Genomic DNA, 24,974 nt, shown 5'->3' with positions numbered 1-24,974 from the left:
TGTTGAGAGTTAAATCTTTTTTCCAGTGCAGTTACCCTTAGTCTTTTGTTAGATGTTACCTCACACAGGCTGCTGTGAACAATGAAAAGCAATTTGACAATGGGACTTATTTGAGGAAATAAGTGACCATTATAGTGGCCAGCTGGTTATAACTTTTGTTCTAATGACATTTCGGATTACCAACTACTCCTGTAACTTTTGCCACAAGGAAAGAAAATCCACCACAAATTCGCACTGTTGGCAGACTAGCACGTGGCTACGTGCTCCGGTTATATCACTGCGCATGTATGGCAGCTCGGTGAGCAAGATGGGACAGCATTCATTTCGGTGAAATATTCACATTATTTTGATTTTATGGGAGGGAAAGAGAGCAAGAACATTACAGTCACCTGTAAGTTGTTCCCAGATAACAAGAGCCTGTTGCACTGTTGCAGTGATGTAGGGATATGTTTAAAAAGCCTATAGCCAGAGCCGGCCCTGCCTATACGCAGACTACGCAGGGCCCTGCACGTCTGAAAAGGCCCCACCCACCGCCAAGTACGCACCTGAGTTACAAAGCATGCTCATATTTACTGATAACAGTAGGCAAGATGAAGCGCAGCTATCCCTCAGGCCACGAAAAAAGGAAAAGAAAACAGCACAAGAGTGAATTGCGGGAACAACAAGCAGGTATTTGTGTTCCCAATCCCTTTCCTGACGTGGGGAAACACATCTGATGACATCACAGATGATTTTGCCTCAAGAAAGTGCAGAAGAGGAATATTTTGATGTTAAGATTTTAATTCAAGCATTAAAATGTCTTCACACTTAGTGAAATTAGTTTCCCCCATGGGATCAACACAGTACAAGTCAATTTCTATTGTATAAGCATATTTACTGTAAGAATATATCTGCAAAAGGCAGCTTGTAGCTGTGCACTGTGACATGAAAATTAAATGACTAACAATGTGACATACTGTCTTCTCAATCTCTCCCACAGAGACTGATAGCTGCTTATGCTGAAGATGCCCAGGAAAGGACTGCATACTGGCCAAAGTCACTCACTCTCTCACTCACTCACTTACTTGGTTAGGTGAATGTTCAGCCTGTTGACTGCCTGTGTGTTTTAATATATTTTTTATATATTTGTTAATGTAATATTTATTATTTGAATGTTATGTTATCAGATTTCTTATATGAATATTTGTTTACATTTTATATTTCTTTTATTCAATAAATATTGTTTATACTTCATTATGTTGTGTATAGGTCTACTTATTCTTAGAATGACAGATGGTGCAAACCGTTTTAAAAGAGGGAGGATTGCAGTGGGAACACTGGTGTATCAGGTGTGATTGTGTGGCAAATTAAATAAATGGTTTACATGGCAGCTGGCTCATGGGTCAGGGCCCCTTAGCAGAATTTTGCTTAGGGCCCCCAGGGAGACCAGGACCAGCACTGCCTCTAGCCTATGTAGTTTTATTACTTGTATCTGGGCATATGTTTTGAAAGCCACATTAATACAATAAAGAGCTGTAAATGGGACATTATGTCCGTTATTCCTGCTATATGTGTGCTAGCTGTAGCAGGGTGGGATGGTGTGCCACACGAGTTGCGGTTTAGTGGAGAGCGCATCACGAACATGCAGTGGTATAGGTTGGGGACTGAAGTGCCCCAGTGTATCCCTTAATTGAATTGTTGAAGTCTTCCGGCAGCTTGTGATGCAAAGAGAACGTGTCAGGCATAAAAATAAAAATATTGCCACCGAAGCCCAAAGCTAAATCAAGGATCCATCTGTCTAGGAAAAACCATAGACTGTATAAAAGAAATGGACGTAACATCCGTGACATCACCCATTGGTTTGTGGACTGCTGCTCAGAAGCCAATAGTATCGAATCTAGGCAGCGCCATCTTTAAAATTTCAGGTGCATGCCGGGAAAAAAAGAACACGGATTCTACTTATATGGGCATGAGGCGGAGTCATGGGCGGAAGTATGGGCGGAGCCAACGGCAGAGCGGGGAGTTTGCGATTGGTTGCAAGGGCTGGATCTCGAGGACATTGGTCAATCAACCTGTCAATCACGACGTAGCCACGCCCCAATGCATACACTGCTTTATCGTCAAATATAAAATCAGGGAGGCCAAAATTTCACAAATGAGCACCATACTGAATTGAACAAGGCTTTAAACTAGGGATTGAGACCATAAACACATTTTGAAAACCTTTACTAAGGTTAAAAATCAAGTGAGAAATTGGTGAATTCTCTATTGACTTGTATAGAGACGGAAGTCCTTTTGACACCAAAACGGTCGCCCCCTGGTGGCCTTTTGATAGAATGCAGCTCTAAGTTACTTCCACGTTGGCCTTATTTCAGAGGACCGGAACTCCCCGCTTGGGAAAAACAGAGTGAATGGAGTTGCAAATAACGAGAAGGAGAAAGTGAAGTCGGCTGGTGTAAGTTCCTTTGGGCGGATAGGAAGTGGCTGTCTAAGGTCGACCGGGCCAAATGATGTTTGGGGTTCCCTGAGGAATTACACATGGTCGGATGGATAAGAAGGGCAAGGTCGGTATAATTACCGGTCAAGATTTGTTTTTAAATTTATTGCCTTTTAGTGGAAACGGCATTTCGTTTTTACATGTGTATGAAAGTACATGGTAAGAATGGCAATAATAAAGAAATCTGAATCTGAAATCCAAATCTGAAATTCGAATCTGGCACTGGGGAAGGTCGAGTGGCTGTAGTTGTGCATGCCTGTTAAGTGGCGGAATATGATCAAGATGAGTACTGTAACCTGCTGAGGGTGGAGCTGTGGAGGGAAAAGTTAAAGGCACGATTAGAAAAAACAGACACATACAGTATGTAACCTGCTGTGAGTGGAGCTGTGAAGCGAAGAGATTAGTGGCTAGGATGACTGAGTGTGACCATGGTATATTCGAAATGAGACGAAGGGGGATAGAGCAGATAGGGTGCGACTTAAGTTCCTCTTGTGCGGAAATTGAAGGTATGAGGCGTGGTCTCCATTCCCGAACTTTGTTATAAAACTTAATTTATACAAATCAGGAAAAAATTATTCTTATAATCCCTTAATAAAATACAAAATTACAAAAGTAAAAAAATGCATTAATTCATAAAATGTTTGAAACTCAAATTGTATTTATATAGTAGCTAACTGCAGCTAGCTAATTTCAGAACCTTCTCAAGCTTCCTCTAGGCTTCCTCTTGTTGATAAGAAATAATGTCTTGCATTTTTAGTATGGAAGGTCAGTTCTCACACTTGGCCTTGGTCAGTGTTGACTTTCATCCTGTTTGCTGATGAGCCTCTTGGAGGGCTTTCTTCTCCTTGGTTAAATTGGCAATAGACTGTAGTGTCTTCGTCATCAGACTAGCCTAGTGTGACTAACATTGCAATGAAGCCTGGGAGATTCTCTGAAACTATCTTGTTGCCAATGAAATGTCTCTTTGGGATGACACTGGCATTCAGTATTTGACAGAAAATGATATAATTTCCTATAGTTACATTGATATTTTATACGAATGTAATTTACTATTATACATAACTAATATCAACTGAAATCGGAGGAGCAAAGCAAAACTAAACCAGAGAGAAAAAAGGATCCAACACTGAAGGGATGGCTGAATAAGGTGCAGGTGGAACCGGAGAACAATAAAGGAGCTGAGAGGCTGAGGAAGACACAGGGACCACGTCAAGGCAGAGGGAAGAAGAGGGAAATGTAGAGAGCAAGCTGGGGACAGGAGGAAAAACCCCAACTCAAACAGAAATAAAACATTCCAGGAACATAATCCTCTTATACATCCAATAAACTCATCTATGAATATGCATGAATAAACTTAACTACACAAGTACACCATGAACTCACTTTTATTTACAGACTCATGATGATGCACTTTTTCTAATATGGCATTAAGAGGCTACAAATGCAAATTATTGTAATCTATAGAAACAGAAAAAAGTTTTTTTAAATAATATGTTGAAGATGAGTTAAAGAGAGTCCATGCATTGAACAATATCCTGTCGTCCTCTGGATAAGAATGTCTGTTAAACACACTGAGGGTAAATACAGAAGACATGTGGAATTTACCGCTTGGTGTATAAATTCCTGCGTCTTTGACATCTAACTTGTTGTCAAACTCCTCAGTCATGTTGCACAACTAATGTCAATTTCAACAAAAAGCAAAAAAGTCAGCGGGCAAACTGGTGAAGGGAAATAGAGTCAGACTGGGACAGAAATGTGACATGTTTTATTTCCTAGATATTAAAGTTGTATGACAATACAAATAACATGCTTGTCCATAACATAATTTAAGTTATAAACACAGTCTTAAACATTTAAATATTTGGGGACATTGGATTTAACTGAATAGGTAGTCTAATGATGTGTACCAAAATACATCAAGTTATTCTTTAAGTATAATCAATTAATTATACTTAAAGGTTATGTAATTATATTTTACATATTTTATTAGATACTATTTATATAACATTTACATCAACATTGTAAATGTGTAACTTAACATTAACATACAACATAACATACAACTTGTAATTCAGTATTCAACACTATGGAACTGGATCCGCTGGAAAATGAGCCAGACTAACAAAATAAACCTGGTTTATTTGGTAATCCTACTTTATGACACGACGAAATCAAAACAAATTGGTGGAGCTAAACAACACAAACAGACTGAGAAACTCATCTCATAAATCTGGAGGTTGCAATAATTTCCAGTTGACACAGTTTATGATGGCACTTGCGTCCTGTTCATTTTGACACCACGTCCAGTAATTACTTTTAAACTTGGAGAAGCATTAAAATGTCACTGGTGTATAGTTACAGCAGGACATAAATCTCCAATATCTGTAATAAAACTCTGACGGATGGTCTTTCCATGAATGCTAAGCAGGTGTTATATGTCTCCTGAGAATAGACTTTAATAAGGATTACCAACTCAGACACCAGAAATAAGTTCCTCACAAACATCATTGATGTTTTGCTATAAGGAATAAAAAAAGATGCAGTTTTGAGTGAAAGGGGTTGATAGTTCTGTAATATAAAATTTAATGATGCCTTATAGAAACAGTTTTGGATCATCTTTCCAAATTGGCTTATTATTTGCTGTCTTATGAACAGATCACGAGGTATTACCATGGTCAAAAATAAATTCAACTGAGGGAGTGAACAGTGATTCACATTTGGCAAAGAGAGATGGATATATTTTTAGGACACACTTAGATATGTTGTTAACAACATATATCAAGTTCAAAGATATTTCTCTTCTCAAATGTATTTTATATTAGAATAAATAGTATACAGTACTAATAAGTAATAAGTATATATATATCTCTTTATATATTTATATACACACATACATACATACAAATAAATAAATAAGTGGATAGTATTTGTGCCTCATATCTGTACTTTAGTAGATTTGTACTAGACTATACTTTACTTTTACTCCCTACATTTGAACACAAATATCTGTACTTTCTGCTCCTTGTATTGTAAAAACAGGCTTGTTACTTGATTCAACCTCAGTGACATTATAAAAAGAAGACGTGCACAAAGCGATAGATATCTTTTTTTTTTTGGTGTGGGCGCCCCCGGTAAGAAGCTCATATCAAACACTACTGGACAGTGCAGGAATATGATAGCAGCAGCAAAACTCCTGACAGAGGAAAACATGCTCACATGTTGTGCACAGAGGTCGATTATAATGGCCATCTGTGACAGTGAGTGAGTCAGTGAGGAGTGATAAATGCAATTAAAAAATGTAACGTGTTATGATCAGACCAGGGGCGATTTTAGACCCTTTTTAGCTGGGGTGCCCCTTGAGCACAGCACCCCTAAAAATAAATAAATAATTCTTGTATTTTTTTCCTAAAAATTATTTTATGGAACTTTAATTATTTAGCGAGCCTGTCTGTTAGAGATGGGACAAACACTTATGCTGCAGGTTCAAATAGTTTTATTTTAACGGGTTTAATGTACTTAGTATAGTTCTGTCATTAATATTGCCTTTCCTTCAGGGTTCATTAACTATCTCAGGGTCCTCTCTGTAGAAATCTATGATTACACAAGTATTTGTATTCTACTTAACTATAGAAGTTGAGTACTTTCGCCACCTCTGGCATCTTCCCCTCCTACTGTGCCAGATCTCCTCTGCCCTAGTTTGAGTTTCAGCATATTTGTATTGTGTTTCCAGTGTGTGTCAACCTCTGCTCTTGTCAGTTACCTACCTTTTTGCCTGCCAATTTGGATACCATTGCCTGTTGGACTGATTATCTGTGTACCGACATGGTTCTGATTTAAACCCTTGAAATGTTTCTCCCTGAAGTCTGATTTGTTGGTCCTTCATTAGGACAAGGACACCAGCAGCTTTTGAGGGATGTTGTGCCTCTTAAGAACCCTCGGAAAATAAAGTTGCTGTTAGGCCTCAACCTTAAAATATACCATTGTTTTGTTTTTCCTCTTACTGGATTTGTTAAAGAATAATATAAAAATGAGTATTTGGTCACATAGTGCACACATCTTTTTTTGGTCTGGTTACATTTCACATCTATGGATTACAGTGTATGTCAGCAGGTGTTCATTCTTAACCATACAATATTCAGTATAGCCTTTACCAAATGCAGTTATCATGATTGAATGGTAGTGCAACATTATAATGAAACATTTACACTACACCCATACACACCTAGAGACTAGTACGGCAATCTGCGCCTCCCCCTATCCACCCGGCACCTGACTTCAACCACATTCCTTCATACTGCACCACACACCTCTATCCCTTCTTTCCCCTCTCTTTACCCCTTCATCCCCTCATCTGTTCTTTCCTATCCCAACCCTTCGACCCTCATCCCTTCCCCTTTGACCCTCATCTCTTCATCCCCAACCCTTCAATCCTCTCCCTTCACCCCTCTCCTTCCATTTTAATAAATCTCATATCTGAGTTATCATATCTGTTAGTGATTTTGATGAAAAAAACACAAAAAATGTTTTTTTTCCAATATACTAAAAGTGAATGTTTTTTTGGGGTGGTGGGAGGTTATCATATTATGGGATATGTCAATGATTAGCAACAACATTGCAATAATAATAATAATGCATTATTATTTTTTACAAATTTGAACATTCAAAACTCCATTTGTAGCTGCATATACACACATTTACGTATACACACTCACACAGACATTTACATTTCAATACACACAGACACAATACACTCTTACACCAGTACCACACACAACACATCCAGGTCATTTTGGATGCAAAATGCTAAATGATGTTATCTTGGAGTAACATTTTTATCTATACAGTGTATTATAGAACTATTATAAGTGATTGTTTGAAATAAAAATAAATAAATTAAAATGAATTTCCTTAGAGAATGTGATGCCATATGCATGAACACAGCTTAAATTATCAAGAAGATGACAAAAAATAAAAGCCAAAAATGTCCTTAGTGAGGCACAAGGGTTAAAGATAAACTACAGTGTAAATAATACAGAGTAAATCTTACATTTTGAGGAAAAATGTTTATTAAACACAGTGTAAGAAGACAATTAAACAGCTAGTTCATATTTTATGAACCAACGGCTCCAAAAGGATGTCTCTTATTCAGCAGCTTCAGACTAGAAAGAAAACAAGAAAGAAGATTCAGCATATATACAATATAGACAATAAAAAGTACAATAAAAAGTAAATTAAAATATGATGAAAATATGTGGCTTATAAAGAAATTGAAATACCCCATTAAGCTAAGGTGTCCACATAATCATCTTTGTAAAATATTATCACATGGTTACCTTTCCATGATCACGGCTCTTGGCTCTCAGCTTGTTGACCTGGGACTCAGCGATGTCAGCACGCTCCTGAGCTTCCTCCATCTCATGCTGGACCTTCCTGAACCTGGACAAGTGAGTATTGGCCTGCTCCTCCTGTAAAGGGTTTGGAGTTGAAGTATGTTGTATTTTTTAATTTTACATCATATTAGTATGTTTTCTTTCTGTAATTTTTGATTGTGCGGCATTCCTGCATAACAAATTACAAAACGATTGACTCACAGCCTCCTCAGCCTGTCTCTTGTAAGCCTTGACTTTGAGCTGCAGCTTATCCACCAGATCCTGAAGTCTGTGCTTATTCTTTTTGTCCTCCTCAGTCTATACAAAAGAAGAGTAAATTTCAAAACCAAGAAATCATGAAAAATCTCCAAGTGAGTAGTTATCTGTTTGAAGCTCTAAACAAGAGGTCCGTTAAAGATATGTGCTTAAAATATATACCAGTGGGCTTGAAACTAAATTTCTGACTGAAGTGGAAAGTAAGTAAATCAAGATGACATCAAGATGACCAAACTTACTTTAGCTCCAAAAGTAAATGGTAAAAAGAACTCTCATGCAATATATCCTCAGATGATTGGGAACAAATTTGTAAAAAAAAATACACGAGAAAAAGAACTCAAATTAAAGCTGCAAGCGGTGATGATCGGGCCCTCGCCCCCCTGCCCCACCCCAAAACAGCGAAATGTGCCGTACGTGCATGTCGGTGCATGTTGCAGTCGCAGGGTAGACACAGCGGGCACGTAGACACCTTGGCACCCGGGCTTTTATTGAACATTGTGTAATGGGGTTAACTATCACTGCCTGCGTTCATTATATGGTGCTAAAAAACAGCGACATTGTAACACACACAGCCACTAATCATAAGAGAATGCAGAGGAAAGTCACACTAGTTATGAACATGATGTGATAAAGGTGTTTAGTTTGACACTGAGAAAGATGCAGGGTATTTATGCATGGATTTAACTGCTTCAAAGTGTGTTTTGAGATGTACACCATGTTTCTAATGATCTAGCTGTTATGAAAGTTGCCCAAATGTTGTGGAAAAATTGTGGCAATTGGCCATAGTGTAACTTGTAATAATGTATATGTCTATGTTATGTTTAGGGTGTTGTTTAAGGATGTTGTATGTAAATAAATGTGGAGGTGACAGACACAAATGTGCATGACTGACAAAAAGTAAAGATGTAATTAAATGTGGGTCTACACACTAATATTTGTAGTGTGTAGATGATGATGGCATTAGTGTGGTGGCTTTGTTGTTACTTGGAATTGGTCTAAAAACTTAATAATAATACAGTCAATAAACATGAACTAGAAACAGAAAACTGAGGCACCTTTTCGCCATCAGGTATCCTGAATCAATACAAGTTTTCTCCACTAGATGGCATATTCTGATGGGAATAACAGACATTTTTCATAGTTATATTAAGAGAAGTTTATATTGTCATTGCTTTTTGAGGAATATACATTCAATCGCTGTACATCTGCAACATGTACACTTTTATTATTTCCTCCCTTTAGTACATTTCTTAAGCATAATTTAATTTTGAATGTGTTTTGGGCCAGTTGTTGGTGCAGCCAAGTAATTTGACATATTGGTGTTTTTAAAAAAAATAACATAACAGTTACTTTTCCTGGTAATTAATTACTTTGACATTGATGTAACTCAGTTACTAACTCAGTTACTTTTTGGGAGAAGTAATGAGTAACTATAATTAATTACTTTTTCAAAGTAACGTGCCCAACACTGCAAATGAGTGGAACATATCTGTTAAAGTTACAGCAGCTTCCTGCTTCATGGCGAATCATGAGAGTTTGGCATGGCCACGGTAAGGGCATTTGATGTAGACTTTAGATTTTCATAACTTATCATCACAAAGGTCTTAAGATGACAGAGTAGATTTTGGTGACGGATGAGTAACAAATGTAGGAGGAGTTCATTAAAATATAAGGCCTAGAAATGGCCAAAAAAAACCTGCAAAATTGACCAGTTTTTACAAGATGGCCAACTTCCCTGTTGGAGTTAGGGTATGGCTCCAAGATACTTTTTTGTGCGTCTGGACGTAATGCATACTTCCCCCTTCTGAGTTTCATTCTTCTACGTCAATTTGGAAGGCAAGGCTTCAATTTTGAAATTTTCAAGGGGGCACTGTTGAGACATTTGGCCACACCCGTGCAGTTGACCTATATAGGATGCTAACTGGCACCACTCCAGACGTGTGTGTCAAGTTTTGTGACCATAGAGGCATCCTTTGCCCCTCAAAAACATCATTGTAAGTCATGGTGTAGAATGTGTCGCCATGGGAATGGCGTTTGATTATGGGTCATGAGCTGCAGAATGTAGCATCACCAAGGTCTTACATCTTAGCTGAGTCAATTTCAGGTCTGCCTAAACTTCGACTGAAGTAATGAGTCAAACAATCATGCATGTTACTTCCTGTTGCCAGTAGGTCTTACATCTTAGCTGAGTCAATTTCATGTCTGTCTGCCTAACCTTCGAGTGAATTAATGAGTCAAAGAATCATGCATGTTACTTCCTGTTGTCAGTAGGGGGCACTACGACTGTCACTGAATATGAGGCTGTACACGTCTGACCTGACCAGACCTGGACACTGAACAAGCATATGCAATTTGGAAAAGAGTAGAGCATGTGGAGTCAAGTTATAAGGCTTTGAAATTTCATGGCGAGACATCGAAATGCACATCGTCGCGAAGGCAACACCTTTTGACAGGGAGTCACCAACTTCGGAATATACCATCCCCAAGGTCTTGAGGCTTTTTTGAGTAAATCTGATCAAAGTGCTACCCATGAGGCATCAATGTGTAAAACGTGTAACTTCGTGTTGCCAGTAGGCAGTAGTAAATTTTTCACCTGAACTGGTGCGTGTGCAAAATGTCATGACTTTTCGCACACGTTAAGGCAGCAAAAACGGCAATTATTTTGGCGGAAAAAAAAAAAAAAAAAACGACCAGAAACAATAGGGCTTCGTGCCGGTCAGCGCCTGGGCCCTAATAAGGGGAACCTAGCCTCAATATGCTGAAGAAAATGTGGGCATGTAGAATTATCTCATATATTTGGCTTCTCTTTAAATGCAAACCCACTCGTACTTCTTCTTGGGAAAGTACCTGAAGAAATTAATAGAAAAGATATTAATTTGTTTTTAGTGATAAGAATAGCTATGATTAGACAAATTACAAATGATTGGTTAACAGTTGATATTTTAAATAAGTCTAAATGGAAGGCTCTTGTAAAACAAGTATATGAAATTGACAAAATAGAAAAATGGAACAAATAGGTTAGAGACATGAATGACAGAATGATTGATGTCACCTTGGTTATGGATATATAAATTGACATGTAATTATACCATGAACTAGTAGAGATGTTTGTTTCCTTTTTTTCCCTCTTTTTTTCTGTTTGTCTGATTTTTGCTTTTTCATTTGTTTCGTCTATGTGTATGTTCTTCTATTACGTTATGTCTGTAATACAATTTTGTAAAACGCAAATTAAAGAAATTAAAATGAAACAAAATAAAATAAATCATGATAGTTTTGAGTTAAACCCGAACTTACCTGGTAGGTCAGCTCCTTCACTCTCCTCTCATATTTGCGGACTCCCTTAACAGCATCAGCTCCACGTCTCTGCTCAGCTTCAACCTCAGTTTCCAGTTCACGAACCTGTAATGTGATGATGCATAGTATATCAAAACCTTGTAAAGGAATTTTAGTTGTAAGAAAGTCTTAATTAATTTCACATATTGAAAGCGTGAAAGTGTGATTGACATCCTGAAGCAGATGTATTAAGAGCATACCCTTGACTCCAGTTTCTGGAGCTGCTTCTTGCCACCCTTCATGGCCAGGTTCTCAGCCTCATCCAGACGGTGCTGCAGGTCCTTGACTGTGACCTCCAGGTTCTTCTTCATCCTCTCCAGGTGAGCACTGGTGTCTTGCTCCTTCTTCAGCTCCTCAGCCATCATGGCAGCCTGAAATGATGGACAGCATGCATAAACAAGTGTTTTCTGTAGCGAAATTGAGTTGTATAAAAAGAAGACTCATAAACAAACTCACATCAGTGATAGCCTTTTTGGCTTTCTCCTCAGCATTTCTTGCTTCCTGAATAGAATCGTCCACTTCACCCTGAACCTGCACAAGGTCAGACTCCAGCTTCTTCTTGGTGTTCAACAGGCTGGTGTTCTGAATATGAAAAGAGTCACCTTTAATTTTATTTGTATAATGTTCTGTATGCAAAAGCTGGTATGTATACTATTCATTCTGTATTAAGACATTTTCTTGTTAATTATTGTATATAAACCTGAGAGTGAAGCAGTCCAACACGCTCACTAGCATCAACCAACTCCTGCTCAGCCACTTTGCGTCCCCTCTCTGTCTGCTCCAGAGCGGCTCTGAGCTCCTCAATTTCAGCCACCATCAGGCCATTCCTGCGCTCCACCATGGCAACCTGCTCCTTCATGTCTTCCTGTCCTCTGACAGCATCATCAAGGTGGAGTTGGGCATCCTGAAAATATGTGGAAGAGTAGAAGACTTAACTTTCTTTGCTCTGTAAGATTTTTTTATTCATTGGTCAGACAAAACTCACCTTGAGCTGTCCCTGGACATTCCTCAGTTGTTTCTGGGACTCAGCAGCCTGCCTGTTAGCATGGCTCAGCTGAATCTCCATCTCATTCAGATCTCCTTCCATCTTCTTCTTGACTCTCAGAGCATCATTCCTGCTCCTGACCTCAGCATCGAGAGTGCTCTGCATGGAGTCAATCACCCTCTGGCTGTTCCTCTTGATCTGCTCCATCTCCTCATCCTTTTCTGCCAGCTTCCTGTCTACTTCACCTTTAATCTGGTTAAGTTCAAGCTGAACACGGAGAATCTTGGCTTCCTCATGCTCCAGTGTACCCTTAAAGAAAAAGTTGAACATACACTTAAAGGTTATTTTTCTCAGAAAAATATCAAGGAAAGGGTTACAATGAATACATGCAATATCATAAACACTTTCGTATTTTATCACACAAGTGGTCTTTTTGTATTGTAATTTATATTTTTACCTCTGCTTCCTCCAGTGCTGACTGAATTTCAGACTTCTCAGTCTCCACAGTCTTCTTGGATTTCTCCAGCTCATGGATGCTCTTTCCAGTCTCACCAATTTGTTCAGTCAGGTCTGAGATCTCCTCTGTAGCATTGAAAAGCCAAAATCCAGTGTAATTAGGTATCTACGTTATATGTAGAAACCAAATTTTTCCACCACAAAATTTCATAACCTACAGCTATAGAAGTCAATGAAGAAGCAGTATAATCACTACAATGATGAATTAATATTACTTTAAATATTGTGGGATAGTCTTACGCTGCAGGTTCTTGTTCTCTCTCTTCATGGTCTCCAGATGATCCAGAGCCTCCTCATAAGAGTTCTTCATCTTGAACAATTCAGTGCTGAGAGAGCGAGCCTCCTTCTGGGCTCCTTCCAGCTCTGCCTGGCCCTCCTCATATTTCTGTTTCCATTCTGCAAGGACCTAGAATTATATAGATTAATAACAATGATTAATTACCAAGACACATTTGTGTTTCATTCAAACCAGTGTGGTTCTGATTTCCTGTTACCTTATCAAAGTTCCTCTGCTTCTTGTCAAGGTTGGCAGCCAGAGCATTAGCTCTCTCTACATCAATCATGAGGTCCTCTACTTCACCCTGTAACCTCTGCTTGGTCTTCTCCAGAGAGGCACACTTTGAGTTCACAGCCTCAATGGACTCCTCAGCATCCTGCAGACGCTGGGCAAGCTTTTTCCTGTCGTGAAGAATTTGTTTACACTTAACAGCATGTTGATAGTAAAATATGTGGAACGTTTTCTGGAAAAGCAAGCAATTGAATTAAAGACTAATTTAAAATGACTTACTTGGACTCTTCCAGCTCCTCAGTACGCTGGATAGCATCAGTCTCATATTTGGTTCTCCACTGAGCCACTTCACTGTTGGCCTTGGACATTCCTCGCTGCAGCTCAGCTTTAGCCTCTTGCTCCTCCTCAAACTGCTCTCTGAGCAGATCACAGTCATGGCGGGCTGACTGAACACCATGGGCCAGAGCATTCTTGGCCTTATGACAATGGAAGACATATTTTATTGACCAGATGTACCACAGAAATATGTATGTATTATTGAAGTATACCGCCTGATGATCACAACTGTTCAACAAGGCTAGAAGCTCTTAACAATTACTCCTAATCTGACTTTTTATGGTCTTAGTCAGTTCTGGTGTAACCTCAGAAAACATGAGAACAAGAAATCACTAAAATGAATATTTACTTTAAGAATTACATATAAATTTATTATGTGCTTACACAGGCGTCAAATTCGATTTTATAATGAAATGTCAAAATCGTATAACTGCTTACATCATTTGAGTCGATCGATCATCAAAAAAATTACTTTTGAACATGTACAGTCTTTAAAATACCTAAAAATCCAATAAATCATTTAAATGAGAAATATTAATCAAACATAACATCTGTGAAACAAAATTATTTACATGTCTGCTAAACTAAAGAAAGATTAGATTCCATCTACAAGAAAAAAGTGGCTTGTCAGAGCATGCATGAATGCTAATGCTGCGGCATGAAACAGCTGGGTGGGAACAATATCACGACCTGGGGCCCGTTTCAGAAAGCAGGTTTAGTGAAAACTCTGAGTTAGTTAACCCTGAGATGAGGGAAACTCTGGTTTTTCAGTTTCACAAAGCCAGTTCAGCTTAACTCGGAGTCAGTTACCCTGGCAACATACTCCGTGAACCTAACCTGCTCGCTGGCAGGTTTTCTTCAACTAACCCTGAGTTTCTCCTCCTTTTTAGTTGAAGCCTGCAGACTGAAGGAGGAGTCAGACATGGTGTGTCCTTTTCTTAAAGAGTCAGTTAATATTGAAGCACAAATTCGAAGCACAAATCTCCGTCAGAGGGTGATCGGACCCTGCTGGGATGTTTTATCATTCTCTGATGATGTTCTGTTTGAGTGTTTCCATTTTTCTGTACAATCGATAATTTATCTGAACAATATTCTCAGCCCTCGTATCGTCTGTACGACACCACATGGACATGCTCTCAGTTCAGAATAAGTTCTCTGTTCAAGTTCATGTTTCCAAGGCAACCGTCTGTCGGGCTGTCACAAAGGCAATATTTGAAGGTGATTGATAGCCAAGTGGTTGCTGCTCATGCTTCATAGTGACAGTGTCGCTGGTTCGCTACCAGTGAAGAACTTTCTCTCTCTCCATACCAGCTACTGTTAAATTAAGGTGAAAGTGCCCAAACATAAAACTAAACTTGACTATTGCACTTAAACGTTTACATTTTTGTAATGTTGTATGTATAAAGGCATAGATAGGTCTTGCTTTCAAATAGACAATATTAAATACTGGCAGTGTTGGGATGGCTGAAAAATTGACTTTCTTTTTTGCTAGAAGATTTCATCAACTACTGAAATATATATATCATGTTGAATGTAGCATTTAAATACTGTTTAATGAGGTAGGGCAGGCTAAACAACGCCACAATTGCTTGTAATCAATACCTTACTTGTTTGAGCTATATTTTTGGATTTCATATTCAGTTGCTGCCAAGTAGGCCTACGTTTTGTATCTGTTGGGGTCTGCATGAATGTTAAATGTGCCGCACACACACACACATACACACATACACAGAATATAAATGTTGAATAAGTCAACCCCTCGAGACAAAATGTTTCTCTTTTTTTTCATTAATACTCACTGTTGACTGTCTTTTCTTAAATATATACTCATCATCTGCATGTATTCATTAATATTTCTAACTCCTTTGGGGAGAAGTAGGAGGACTGAGCCCTTTGTTTCTCCTGTTGTCATGGTGAATCATGTTATCTGTGCTCCATTGATGAGGGCTTGGTATCTCCTCATGCAGAAGCTTCACTCAGAGTTACTTTGACTCAGAGTTGATTGAACTAACTGTTAACACTTGTTCTGAAACAGAAAACTCTGAGTTTGACAGCTCAGAGTTGGTCAACCTAAAGTTAAGGTTTTAACTCAGAGTTAGTTAAACCTGCTTCCTGAAACAGGCCCCTGGCCTCTTTAAAATATAATAATATCATCTCTAAGCCAGAACCTCTGAACTAATGACAGAGGACTGGAACCAGTTCCTCTCTCTCTCTCTCTCTCTCTCTCTCTCTCTCTCTCTCTCTCTCTCTCTCTCTCTCTCTCTCTCTTCAACAAAATGTTTTTTAACAAATTTTACATTATTGGCCCCAACTAATTTGGAAAAAAAATGATTGTTTTTAGAACATGTCTGGCTCAATATTGACAAAAAAAAAATTTTCCTTTTCATTTGATGTTTTAAAATTATTATTATGTATTATTTTATTATTTAATATTATTTTTATAAATGCACTTAAATACAGTGTAGGTGATTAAAATCTTTAACATTTGTCATTCTTTACTCTCTTTTTTGTGGTAACACCATGGGACATTTTCAGGAGCACTCAGTCTTACTTTTGATTAAAAAAACAAACAAAAAAACCCCACAAAATCTACATATTGATAAACCTGCTAAATGCTTTTCAAACCATTTTTAAAGGCATCTTTGAATTGCTAATCTTGCCAACCCTTATTTGTCACTGCAATAGAATTAATAAATTATTCTACAATTGTTTATCATTATTTTCTGTTCATGATTTTGTGATTTTCATTATTTGCAATGATAAGGACTGACAATTACTTAAAATGAAATGGAGTACCCAGTATGCTATTAGAATAATAGGAGATAAAAAACACTTTATACCTTCACTTCCTCCTCAATGTGTCTCTTCAACTCCTCAATCTGCTGAGTGTAAGCCTGTTTGCCTCTGGTCAGCTGGGAAATAAGAGCATCTTTCTCCTCAAGCTGGCGAGAAAATTCACCTGAAAGACAAAATGTAAATGTGTCATTTATCAAAATGATCATTACTAGTTGTTATTATTTGTTTTAATCATGACTCACCGTTCTCTGTCTGCAGTCTTGCCCTCTGTGCATTAATGTCATTCAGCTGGCGCACATTCTCATCGTTTTTGGCCTTAAGCTCACTCAGCTGGTCTTCAAGAGTTCTGCACATTTTTTCCAAGTTGCCCTTTAAACAATAAAACATGGTGTATTTAGAAATATTAACATGAACAAAGGAAGTGTTTTCCATTTGTCGTTGGTGGAGACTACTTCATAATTATCCTTTATAATCCATATTTATAAGCATAATGACAGCCAATATTTCAGTTATAAACTCACTTTGGATTTAGCTACAGCTTCCATGTTGCTGGAAAGATCATCAATCTCCATCTTGTACTCGCTCTTCTCCTTCTCCAGCTTCTGCTTGACACGCTGGAGATTGTCGATCTGCTCTCCCAGCTCTGCAACACTGTCGGCCTGCTTCTTGCGGAGAGCTGCTGCGGTAGCTTCATGCTGGAGGGTTGACTCTTCAAGGTCACGGCGCAGCTTCTGGAACTCAGCCTCACGCTTCTTGTTCATCTCAATCTGAGCGGCTGTTGCTCCACCAGCTTCCTCAAGCCTCTCACTGATCTCCTCAAGTTCCCTGGAGAGGTCAGCCCTCTGCTTCTCCACCTTAGCCCGAGCAGCACGTTCAGCCTCAATTTCTTCTTCCAGCTCCTCCACACGTGCCTAGGTTTGATGATTGTAATATAAAGAAGGCTTGTGAACTGAACATACTGTGAGCAGTGGAGATTCAATCACTGAGTATAATATTAATATGAAATACTAACCTGGAGCTCCTTGATCTTCTTCTGAAGCTGAGCACCAAGAGACTGTTCATCCTCAATCTTGCTGAGCAGCTGGCTGGTCTCAAACTCCTTCCTGGAATAGAAAAAATCGTATTGCTGTTGTATTGCATTATGGCAATTAATCAATGTAAGAAATAAACAGAAAAACAGAAAACTTACTTCTTGATTTTCTCCTCAGATTGCTGTTTGTCATTCTCCAGATCCATTATGGATTCCTGGGCCAGTTTCAGATCTCCCTCAAGCTTCCTCTTGGCTCTCTCAAGGTCCATGCGGAGCTTCTTCTCTTGCTCCAGTGATCCCTCAAGCTTTTGAGATGATATTATAATGTTCACATGAAATAATGTTTTGAATTTTTATCATGGAATGTCGATTCTCACACACAAGTTAACGAAAACACAAATACAAACACATTATCAAAAGTAATGTTTCCTCACATCGTCCACTTGTTGTTCCAGCTTAGTCTTGGCCTTGGTCAGAGTGTTGACTTTGTCCTCCTCTGCCTGGAGATCATCCAGTGTTTGTTGGTGAGCCTCTTGGAGGGCTTTCTTCTCCTTGGTCAACTTGGCAAGAGACTCATCTTGAGATGCCATCTCCTCTGTCAGGTTTTTCACCTGAAAGTATCAGGGAAGATCCATTACTTCCATCACTTTATAACCATATGTTTGAAAGCTAACATCAAATACATTGCCTTTTTTACAAATACAGGATTAAAATGATTCCAACCTTGTTTTCAGTTGCATGTTTCTCCTTCTCCACTTTAGCCAAGGTGAGCTCCAAGTCATCAATATCTTTCTTCAGCTCAGAGCATTCATCCTCCAGCTTCCTCTTCTTGCCAGTCAGCTCAGCATTGATTTCCTCTTCATCTTCCAGTCTCTCAGTTGTCTCTTTGAGTTTGGCCTCAAGTTGGATCTTGCTCTTAATCAGACCTTCACACCTTTCTTCAGCATCGGAGAGATTCTCGCATTCCTAAGATTTGAACATACATGTGGTATTAGTTTGGATGATAAATATTTCTAAACATCTAAAATTGTCTGAGTGTGCATTTTACTCACAGATGCCACTTGCAGTTGCAGGTCATTCTTTTCCTGCAGCAGGGAAACCATCTTCTCCTCCAGCTCCTTCTTCTTGGCCAGAGCAGTAGCCAGGTCAGTCTGCATCTTCTCATAGTTCTCCTTCATCGCAGACAGCTCCTTCTCAGTCTCAGCACTCTTCAGAAGAGGCTTGATCTTGAAGTACAGATTCATCCATGGCCAGTTTTTCACATTCATGAATGAACGGATATTGTACTGAATGGAGAAGATAGCTTCCCTGGAAAATTAATACGAATAAAGTGTAACTTTTCTGTAATGTTATTTCATTAAAAATAAAAAAAAGCTGTTATGAAAATAACAGTTCAGTGTACTGTATGATAATCCTACCTCCTCTCCATCATCTTTACAAACTCTTTCCTCATGAGGTATCCTCTGCAGAGAGCTTGAGTCATGGTCACCAGACTAGCCAGTTTTTCATCTCTCATCTCCTCCAGACCACCCAGCAGACCAGCTTTGAAGAACACCTGTGTGGTTGTTTGAAGGGAGTAATCGGTATTCACTGATACAAAAGAATGTATGTACATACCATATCTTGACATTGTTCACAGAGATTAACCTTTGTGTGTCCAAACTTGTACTGAGTGTGATCCACATCAATAGAGCCTAGCAGCTTCTCAGCAGCTTTCTTGTTGTCAATGAACTGTCCCTCAGGGATGACGCTGGCATTCAATACTTTGTATCTACAAGAGAATATTGTGTTGTTACTCACAGTGAACCCACATCTTGGTGGGCTGTTTTTAACTCAACCGAAAATCAACTTGATTTGCTTTTATTAAATTATATCACCTCTGCTTGAAGTCACCATAGAGGATTCTGCTGGGGAAGCCCTTCCTGCAGATTCTGATGCCTTCCAGCACACCGTTACACCTCAGCTGATGGATGACCAAGAAGTTCTCCATAAGACCTGAAAGTTCCAAAATCATATTCAAAATGTTTGTTTTCATCAATGTGTCACATTCAGTGTGCAACATTAGGCCAGGTGCTTCTTACCTGGGGTCTTTGATTCATTAGGAATGAGACAACGGACAAAATGAGGGTGAGTGCTCCTCAAGTTGGTCATCAGCTTGCCCAAGTTTTCCTGTGGATCAGCAACACAAGAAAAATGGTCAACAGTATTTCAGGATTATGGTTGTAATAGTTTAAAGTATGAAACAATACATACCCTGAAAAGAGCAGACACAGTCTGGAAGGAACCACCCTTCTTCTTTCCAGCCTTTTTGCCACCAGCAGCAGCAGGCTCTGTTTTCACAAACATTAATTTTATAATTTTATTTTTTGTAGGATCTCTGTGTTTTCTCTGTGACAATTAATTGTGTGTGATTATACATGCCTGTGCGTGATTATAAATGCATGTATATGTTAATACGGAATAATCAGCAGCTTTATTCAAGGCCTGAACCAAGTGTAACAGACACATGGTTTCTCACTTCTCTCTACAGACATACTGAACGTCATATAACATCATAATTTGCAGCTGATTAGCCTACTAATAGCTCATGTAAATTTCATCATTGTTGATCACTTTCTTGTACAGGCGGTAATAAAAACATATCACCTGTACTGTTACTCAGAGTTCCTGATCATTCTACTCAATCTTATTTCTCACCCTCTGCACCATATTTCGCATACAGGAAGGCCAGAAGTTTGTTGGAGGCCTTCTGGTAGAGCTGGATAACTGAGTCATTCAGGGGGTCCTTGTTCTTGTCCAACCAGCCTTGGATATTGTAGTCCACTGTACCAGCATAGTGAACCAGGGAGAAGTGAGCCTCAGGGGCGCCCTTTTTAGGCTTTGGCTTCTCAAAGGCCTTGGTCTTGCCAAGATGTTGATCATGCAACTTGTTCTTGAAAGAAGTGTCAGAGGCCTTGGGGAACATGCACTCCTCTTCAAGGATGGAGAAGATGCCCATTGGCTGAGGGGGAAAAAATAAATTTCACACCAAAGGTTTAACCATGGAAGCAAACATTTGCACATGATTCAAGCAATCACTTTGACTTGATTGACTACTTACCTTCTCAATAAGCTCAATGCAGGCAGCCAAGTCCATACCAAAGTCAATGAACTCCCAGATAATGCCTTCTTTCTTGTACTCCTCTTGCTCCAGGACAAACATGTGGTGGTTGAAGAACTGTTGCAGTTTCTCATTGGTGAAGTTGATGCAGAGTTGCTCCAGGCTGTTGAACTGTAATCATGATGATATAATCAGTCATAGAAAAACATTGTTGACATGATGCAACTCAAATATTCTTCAAGTCACTCACATCAAAGATCTCAAATCCAGCGATATCCAACACTCCAATGAAGAACTGTCTTGGCTGCTTTGTGTCCAGCATCTCATTGATACGGATGACCATCCACAAGAACATTTTCTCATAGACAGACTTGCACAGAGCACTGACAGCATTGTTGACCTAGAAATAAAGATTTTAGAATGATCACAATCATGTTTTCTTGATAAAATGGAACTATTGCCATTTTATTTGTTCAAATATTAAACTTTCTTTATCTTACCTGTGGCACAGTCTGACCTTTGGTCACCATCTCATTTCCAACCTTGACTCTGGGGTAGCACAGAGCTTTCAACATATCAGCTGAGTTCAGGCCCAGGAGGTAGGCGATTTTATCAGCCACTGATGGAAAAACAAACTGTTAGCCATCTGTGAATTGGGATATGTTTACAAATATATGTTACATATTAATCTATGGTAGATTTTCTATATGATATCATTATCCGAGTTACCCTCAGTGCCATCAGGTTCAGCCTGCTCCTCACGCTGCTTCTGCTTGAATTTCATGTTACCATGATGCATCACAGCACCAGTCAGCTTGTAGATGCCCTGCTTCTCCTCAGCATTGAAGCCCAAAATGTCAATAGCGGTCTACATTGTACATGAAGAAGAGTTATTGGTATTTGAAAACACTTCCCGGTTGCATTAAGCATGCATGATATACTTAGCAAAAATGTTTTCTTACATCTGTTGCAATGAACTCCTCCACATCATCAATGCTCTTCACAGTGATTTCACCCTGACTGATCATTGGGTAGTCATAGGGGTTGGTGGTGATCAGAAGAGCCTCTATAGGAGCACAGTAAAATACACATCATTGCTTGGTCTTGTCTCTGGCATTATTTAAGTTTCAGTGGCAAATTCACAAAGTAACATACCCAGGAGCGCAGGTTGGTGGCCAGTCATCAGTTGATAGAAGATGTGGTAGCTCCTCTCAGCAGACAACTGGAAGGTTACACGGGACTTCTCCAGCAGATCTAGGAAAAACAAATTCAACCAGAGACTGTTTAATCACTCTATTACAGTTAAAAACTGTTATTGTATCAAAGATATATGACACTCCAGATTAATCTTGATTCACATCATGATTGAAACTTACAAGTTTCAATATCAGCTGAAGCCAGCTTCCCAGAAGAGCCAAAGTGGATTCTGATGAATTTACCCTAGACAGCCAGATCATTGATAACATCAGTTTTTTGTAATTTAGCAACAAAATGTCTTGAGATGTTCCTTGGATTACTTACAAAACGAGAGGAGTTGTCATTCCTCACAGTCTTGGCATTACCATAGGACTCCAGCAGAGGGTTGGCTGCAACAATTTGGTCCTCAAGGGAGCCCTGTAAGAGAGGATTTGAGTTACATGGGCTAAATATTCACATTAACTTTCCTCTGACAAACAATTTTATATTAAACAACCAATTTACCTGCATCTTTCCAGGAGTTGGCTCAGCTTTCTTGGCTCCAATAGCTGCAATTGTTGCAAAGTACTGGATGACACGTTTGGTGTTGACAGTCTTTCCTGCACCGGATTCTCCACTGGGGTATAAGAGACACATGTCAAGATTCTGCTTTATTATCATTATATGATTTAGCATTACAGTTTCTGTTATACTTACGTGATCAGGATAGACTGGTTCTCACGATCTGAAATACAAACATAGACATTTCACAACAATTTCTTTTTTGTAATTCAATACTCAATAAGCTTATGTGTAAACTTTATTCTACACGATTTAACACTGCTAACTTTAATTTTACCTGTGTGCATGAACTGATAGGCATTATCAGAAATGGAGAAGATGTGAGGTGGTGCCTCAATCCTCTTCTTGCCTCTGTATCCTCCCACAACTACAGCGTCATACACAGGAAGCCACTTGTAGGGATTCACAACAACGCAAAACAGCCCAGAATAGGTCTGTAATAGCACAAATAGAAAATAAACATAGTGTTAACATTTAGATAGTCAGATATAAATACTAATTGCATTAATTAAGTGGGAACTCACGTAGATCATCCAGGATGCAAAACGCTCTTTGAGGTTAAACAACACAGCAGGCTCGTTGAGGTGGGTCATCATGACCATGTCCTCAATTTTATCAAACTTTGGAGGGTTCCTGGGGAAGATTTCATCTTCTTTTACAGTGAGTTCCTGGAAAAAGAGAAACAGTAAAGTGGTTTTCCTATGATTTATTTTTCAAATGTAGAGTTCATCAGATGGATGTTCTTGTTAACCACTGTGTTAGTATGAACCCATAGCCACTAATTATTTTTTACTTATAATTTTAAACAAATGTCAATGTGAAAAAATGAGAAACCCCAACATAGAAAGGGTATTCTTTGGAAATATACCTACCTTTCCACAGTCAGTCTTAACTGTGGCTTTGCCACCATCTCTCTTCACAAGTTTACCCTTGAGATACATTTCTTCCTTATCCACCACAAAGAAGGCAGATTTGGCATCAAAGGGAGCGGCTTGAGCCTCAATCCTCTCCTTTTCTGGCTTCCGGAGGTAGATGGCCGCCGGGCCATAGGCCTCCATCTCTGCGTCTGTGCTCATGGTGGCACTTTAGTGGAGACTGAAAAGATCTCAGAAATATCAGCATAATGTAAAAATGTAAATCTTGTATCCATCTGATGTTAGAGATTTGACATGTTTTACCTCAACTGGCTCCAAAAAAAGATGACTGGTACAGTATTTGGTGGAGTATCAAGATGCTATAAAAACAATGGTGAAACATCAGTACAAAAACTTCTTTCAGTTTGCTTTCCCATTTTAAATTTTACTTTCAGAATGTTAGTTTGAGAGCTGTCAACTGTGAAGGTCGTAAAACTTATTCACTTAACTAATAAGTGCCAGCTGTACTCAGTTTAATCATCACAACCAGATAAATAGTACTGCTCTTAATGATCACTTAGTATGCAGTATGTGTTGAAATGCTATGTACTGGATATAACTAATTATAATTATTATACCAAAGAGTATTTCAAGAAATTGTTTTGGGAAAATGTTGTCTGCTGAAACAAAGATAAATCAGACAATGAATCATGGACAAAATACATTTGTAATTAACAAAACATTCACTTTACCGACTGATCAAAAGGAGTTAAAACTGAGATCATAGTCAATACACTCACCTGTGTTGGGTGCCTACCAGTTCATGTAGAAGTCCAGGGCTGCTTCTTTTATAGAGGGTGGGAGTGCTTGGTCAGCTGCAGTCTTTGTCTCAGTTTGGTCATGGCCTCATCCTGTTGCTTATTTTTTGGCAGTGACATATATGCAGTTGGTAAACAATTTTATTTGTAACTATTATTTTAAAACTATATAATGCATTATACATTGACCACAAATGTTAACATGACATACACAATGTGGGTGTAAAATATTGAATAAAATGTAATATAAAACTGACAATTGTTTAGTGAGAAAGTGGAATATTTACAGTACAATGGACTACATTACTAATGAATTCAATGTACATTATACTAAAACCATTTTAATTTACTTTCAACATGCTTGCTTTCATCAAAATGTTGACTGTGAACACATTAACTTAAAAAACAAAACAAATGAGAAATTATATATAGGTTTATACATCCACATATACTTAAGTAAGACAACCAACTAAATCAAGTTCTACCTCAGTCAACATAAATATAAAACTATTCAGAGTGAAAGAAATAGGTGTGTATTAATTTCTCCCCTACAATAATCATTAGTGATTCATTAAGTTGCTATTATAAATGTTGGTCCACTACTGCCTCCAAGTGCAGGCATGGGATGATGGCCAAATGTTATCATTCATTGCATAGTGCAGAATATGGTTTGTGTACAATTTCAACAAATATAGTTCTTGATTTAAAGGGCATGTAATTTGAATCATGTAGTTAACATCAACAGTCTTTTTATGTTGCATTCATTGGCACCTTTGAGGGTTGGTTTTGGAAACTCATCCAAATCTACTGGTATTCAGT

At 38.6% G+C, this 24,974-nt stretch overlaps 1 protein-coding gene across 1 annotated transcript; it reads right to left on the bottom strand.

The window, feature by feature from the left end:
• Nucleotides 1-7,558: 7,558 nt before the first annotated feature.
• Nucleotides 7,559-23,559, bottom strand: LOC128379516 (myosin heavy chain, fast skeletal muscle-like). Its single transcript, XM_053339155.1, has 39 exons — nt 23,356-23,559; nt 23,008-23,151; nt 22,761-22,917; nt 22,619-22,646; nt 22,427-22,538; nt 22,247-22,339; nt 22,102-22,165; nt 21,881-21,979; nt 21,688-21,791; nt 21,455-21,593; nt 21,226-21,344; nt 20,976-21,125; nt 20,726-20,896; nt 20,323-20,626; nt 19,879-19,955; nt 19,707-19,794; nt 19,503-19,620; nt 19,273-19,396; nt 19,044-19,180; nt 18,678-18,933; nt 18,349-18,591; nt 18,060-18,236; nt 17,785-17,930; nt 17,608-17,698; nt 17,117-17,506; nt 16,838-16,964; nt 16,640-16,758; nt 13,743-13,939; nt 13,450-13,633; nt 13,196-13,361; nt 12,897-13,021; nt 12,440-12,748; nt 12,155-12,358; nt 11,911-12,036; nt 11,655-11,825; nt 11,416-11,520; nt 8,068-8,163; nt 7,810-7,941; nt 7,559-7,635 (listed from the first exon to the last, which is right to left on the bottom strand). The coding sequence occupies exons 1-39, from the start codon at nt 23,557-23,559 to the stop codon at nt 7,618-7,620; spliced, it is 5,814 nt and encodes a 1,937-aa protein (XP_053195130.1). The 3' UTR covers nt 7,559-7,617.
• Between the last annotated feature and the right edge of the window lie 1,415 nt (nt 23,560-24,974).

This window comes from Scomber japonicus, chromosome 18 (genome assembly GCF_027409825.1).
Source record: "Scomber japonicus isolate fScoJap1 chromosome 18, fScoJap1.pri, whole genome shotgun sequence".
Classification (NCBI taxonomy): Eukaryota; Metazoa; Chordata; class Actinopteri; order Scombriformes; family Scombridae; genus Scomber; species Scomber japonicus.
This window is presented reverse-complemented; position numbering and strand designations above follow the sequence as displayed.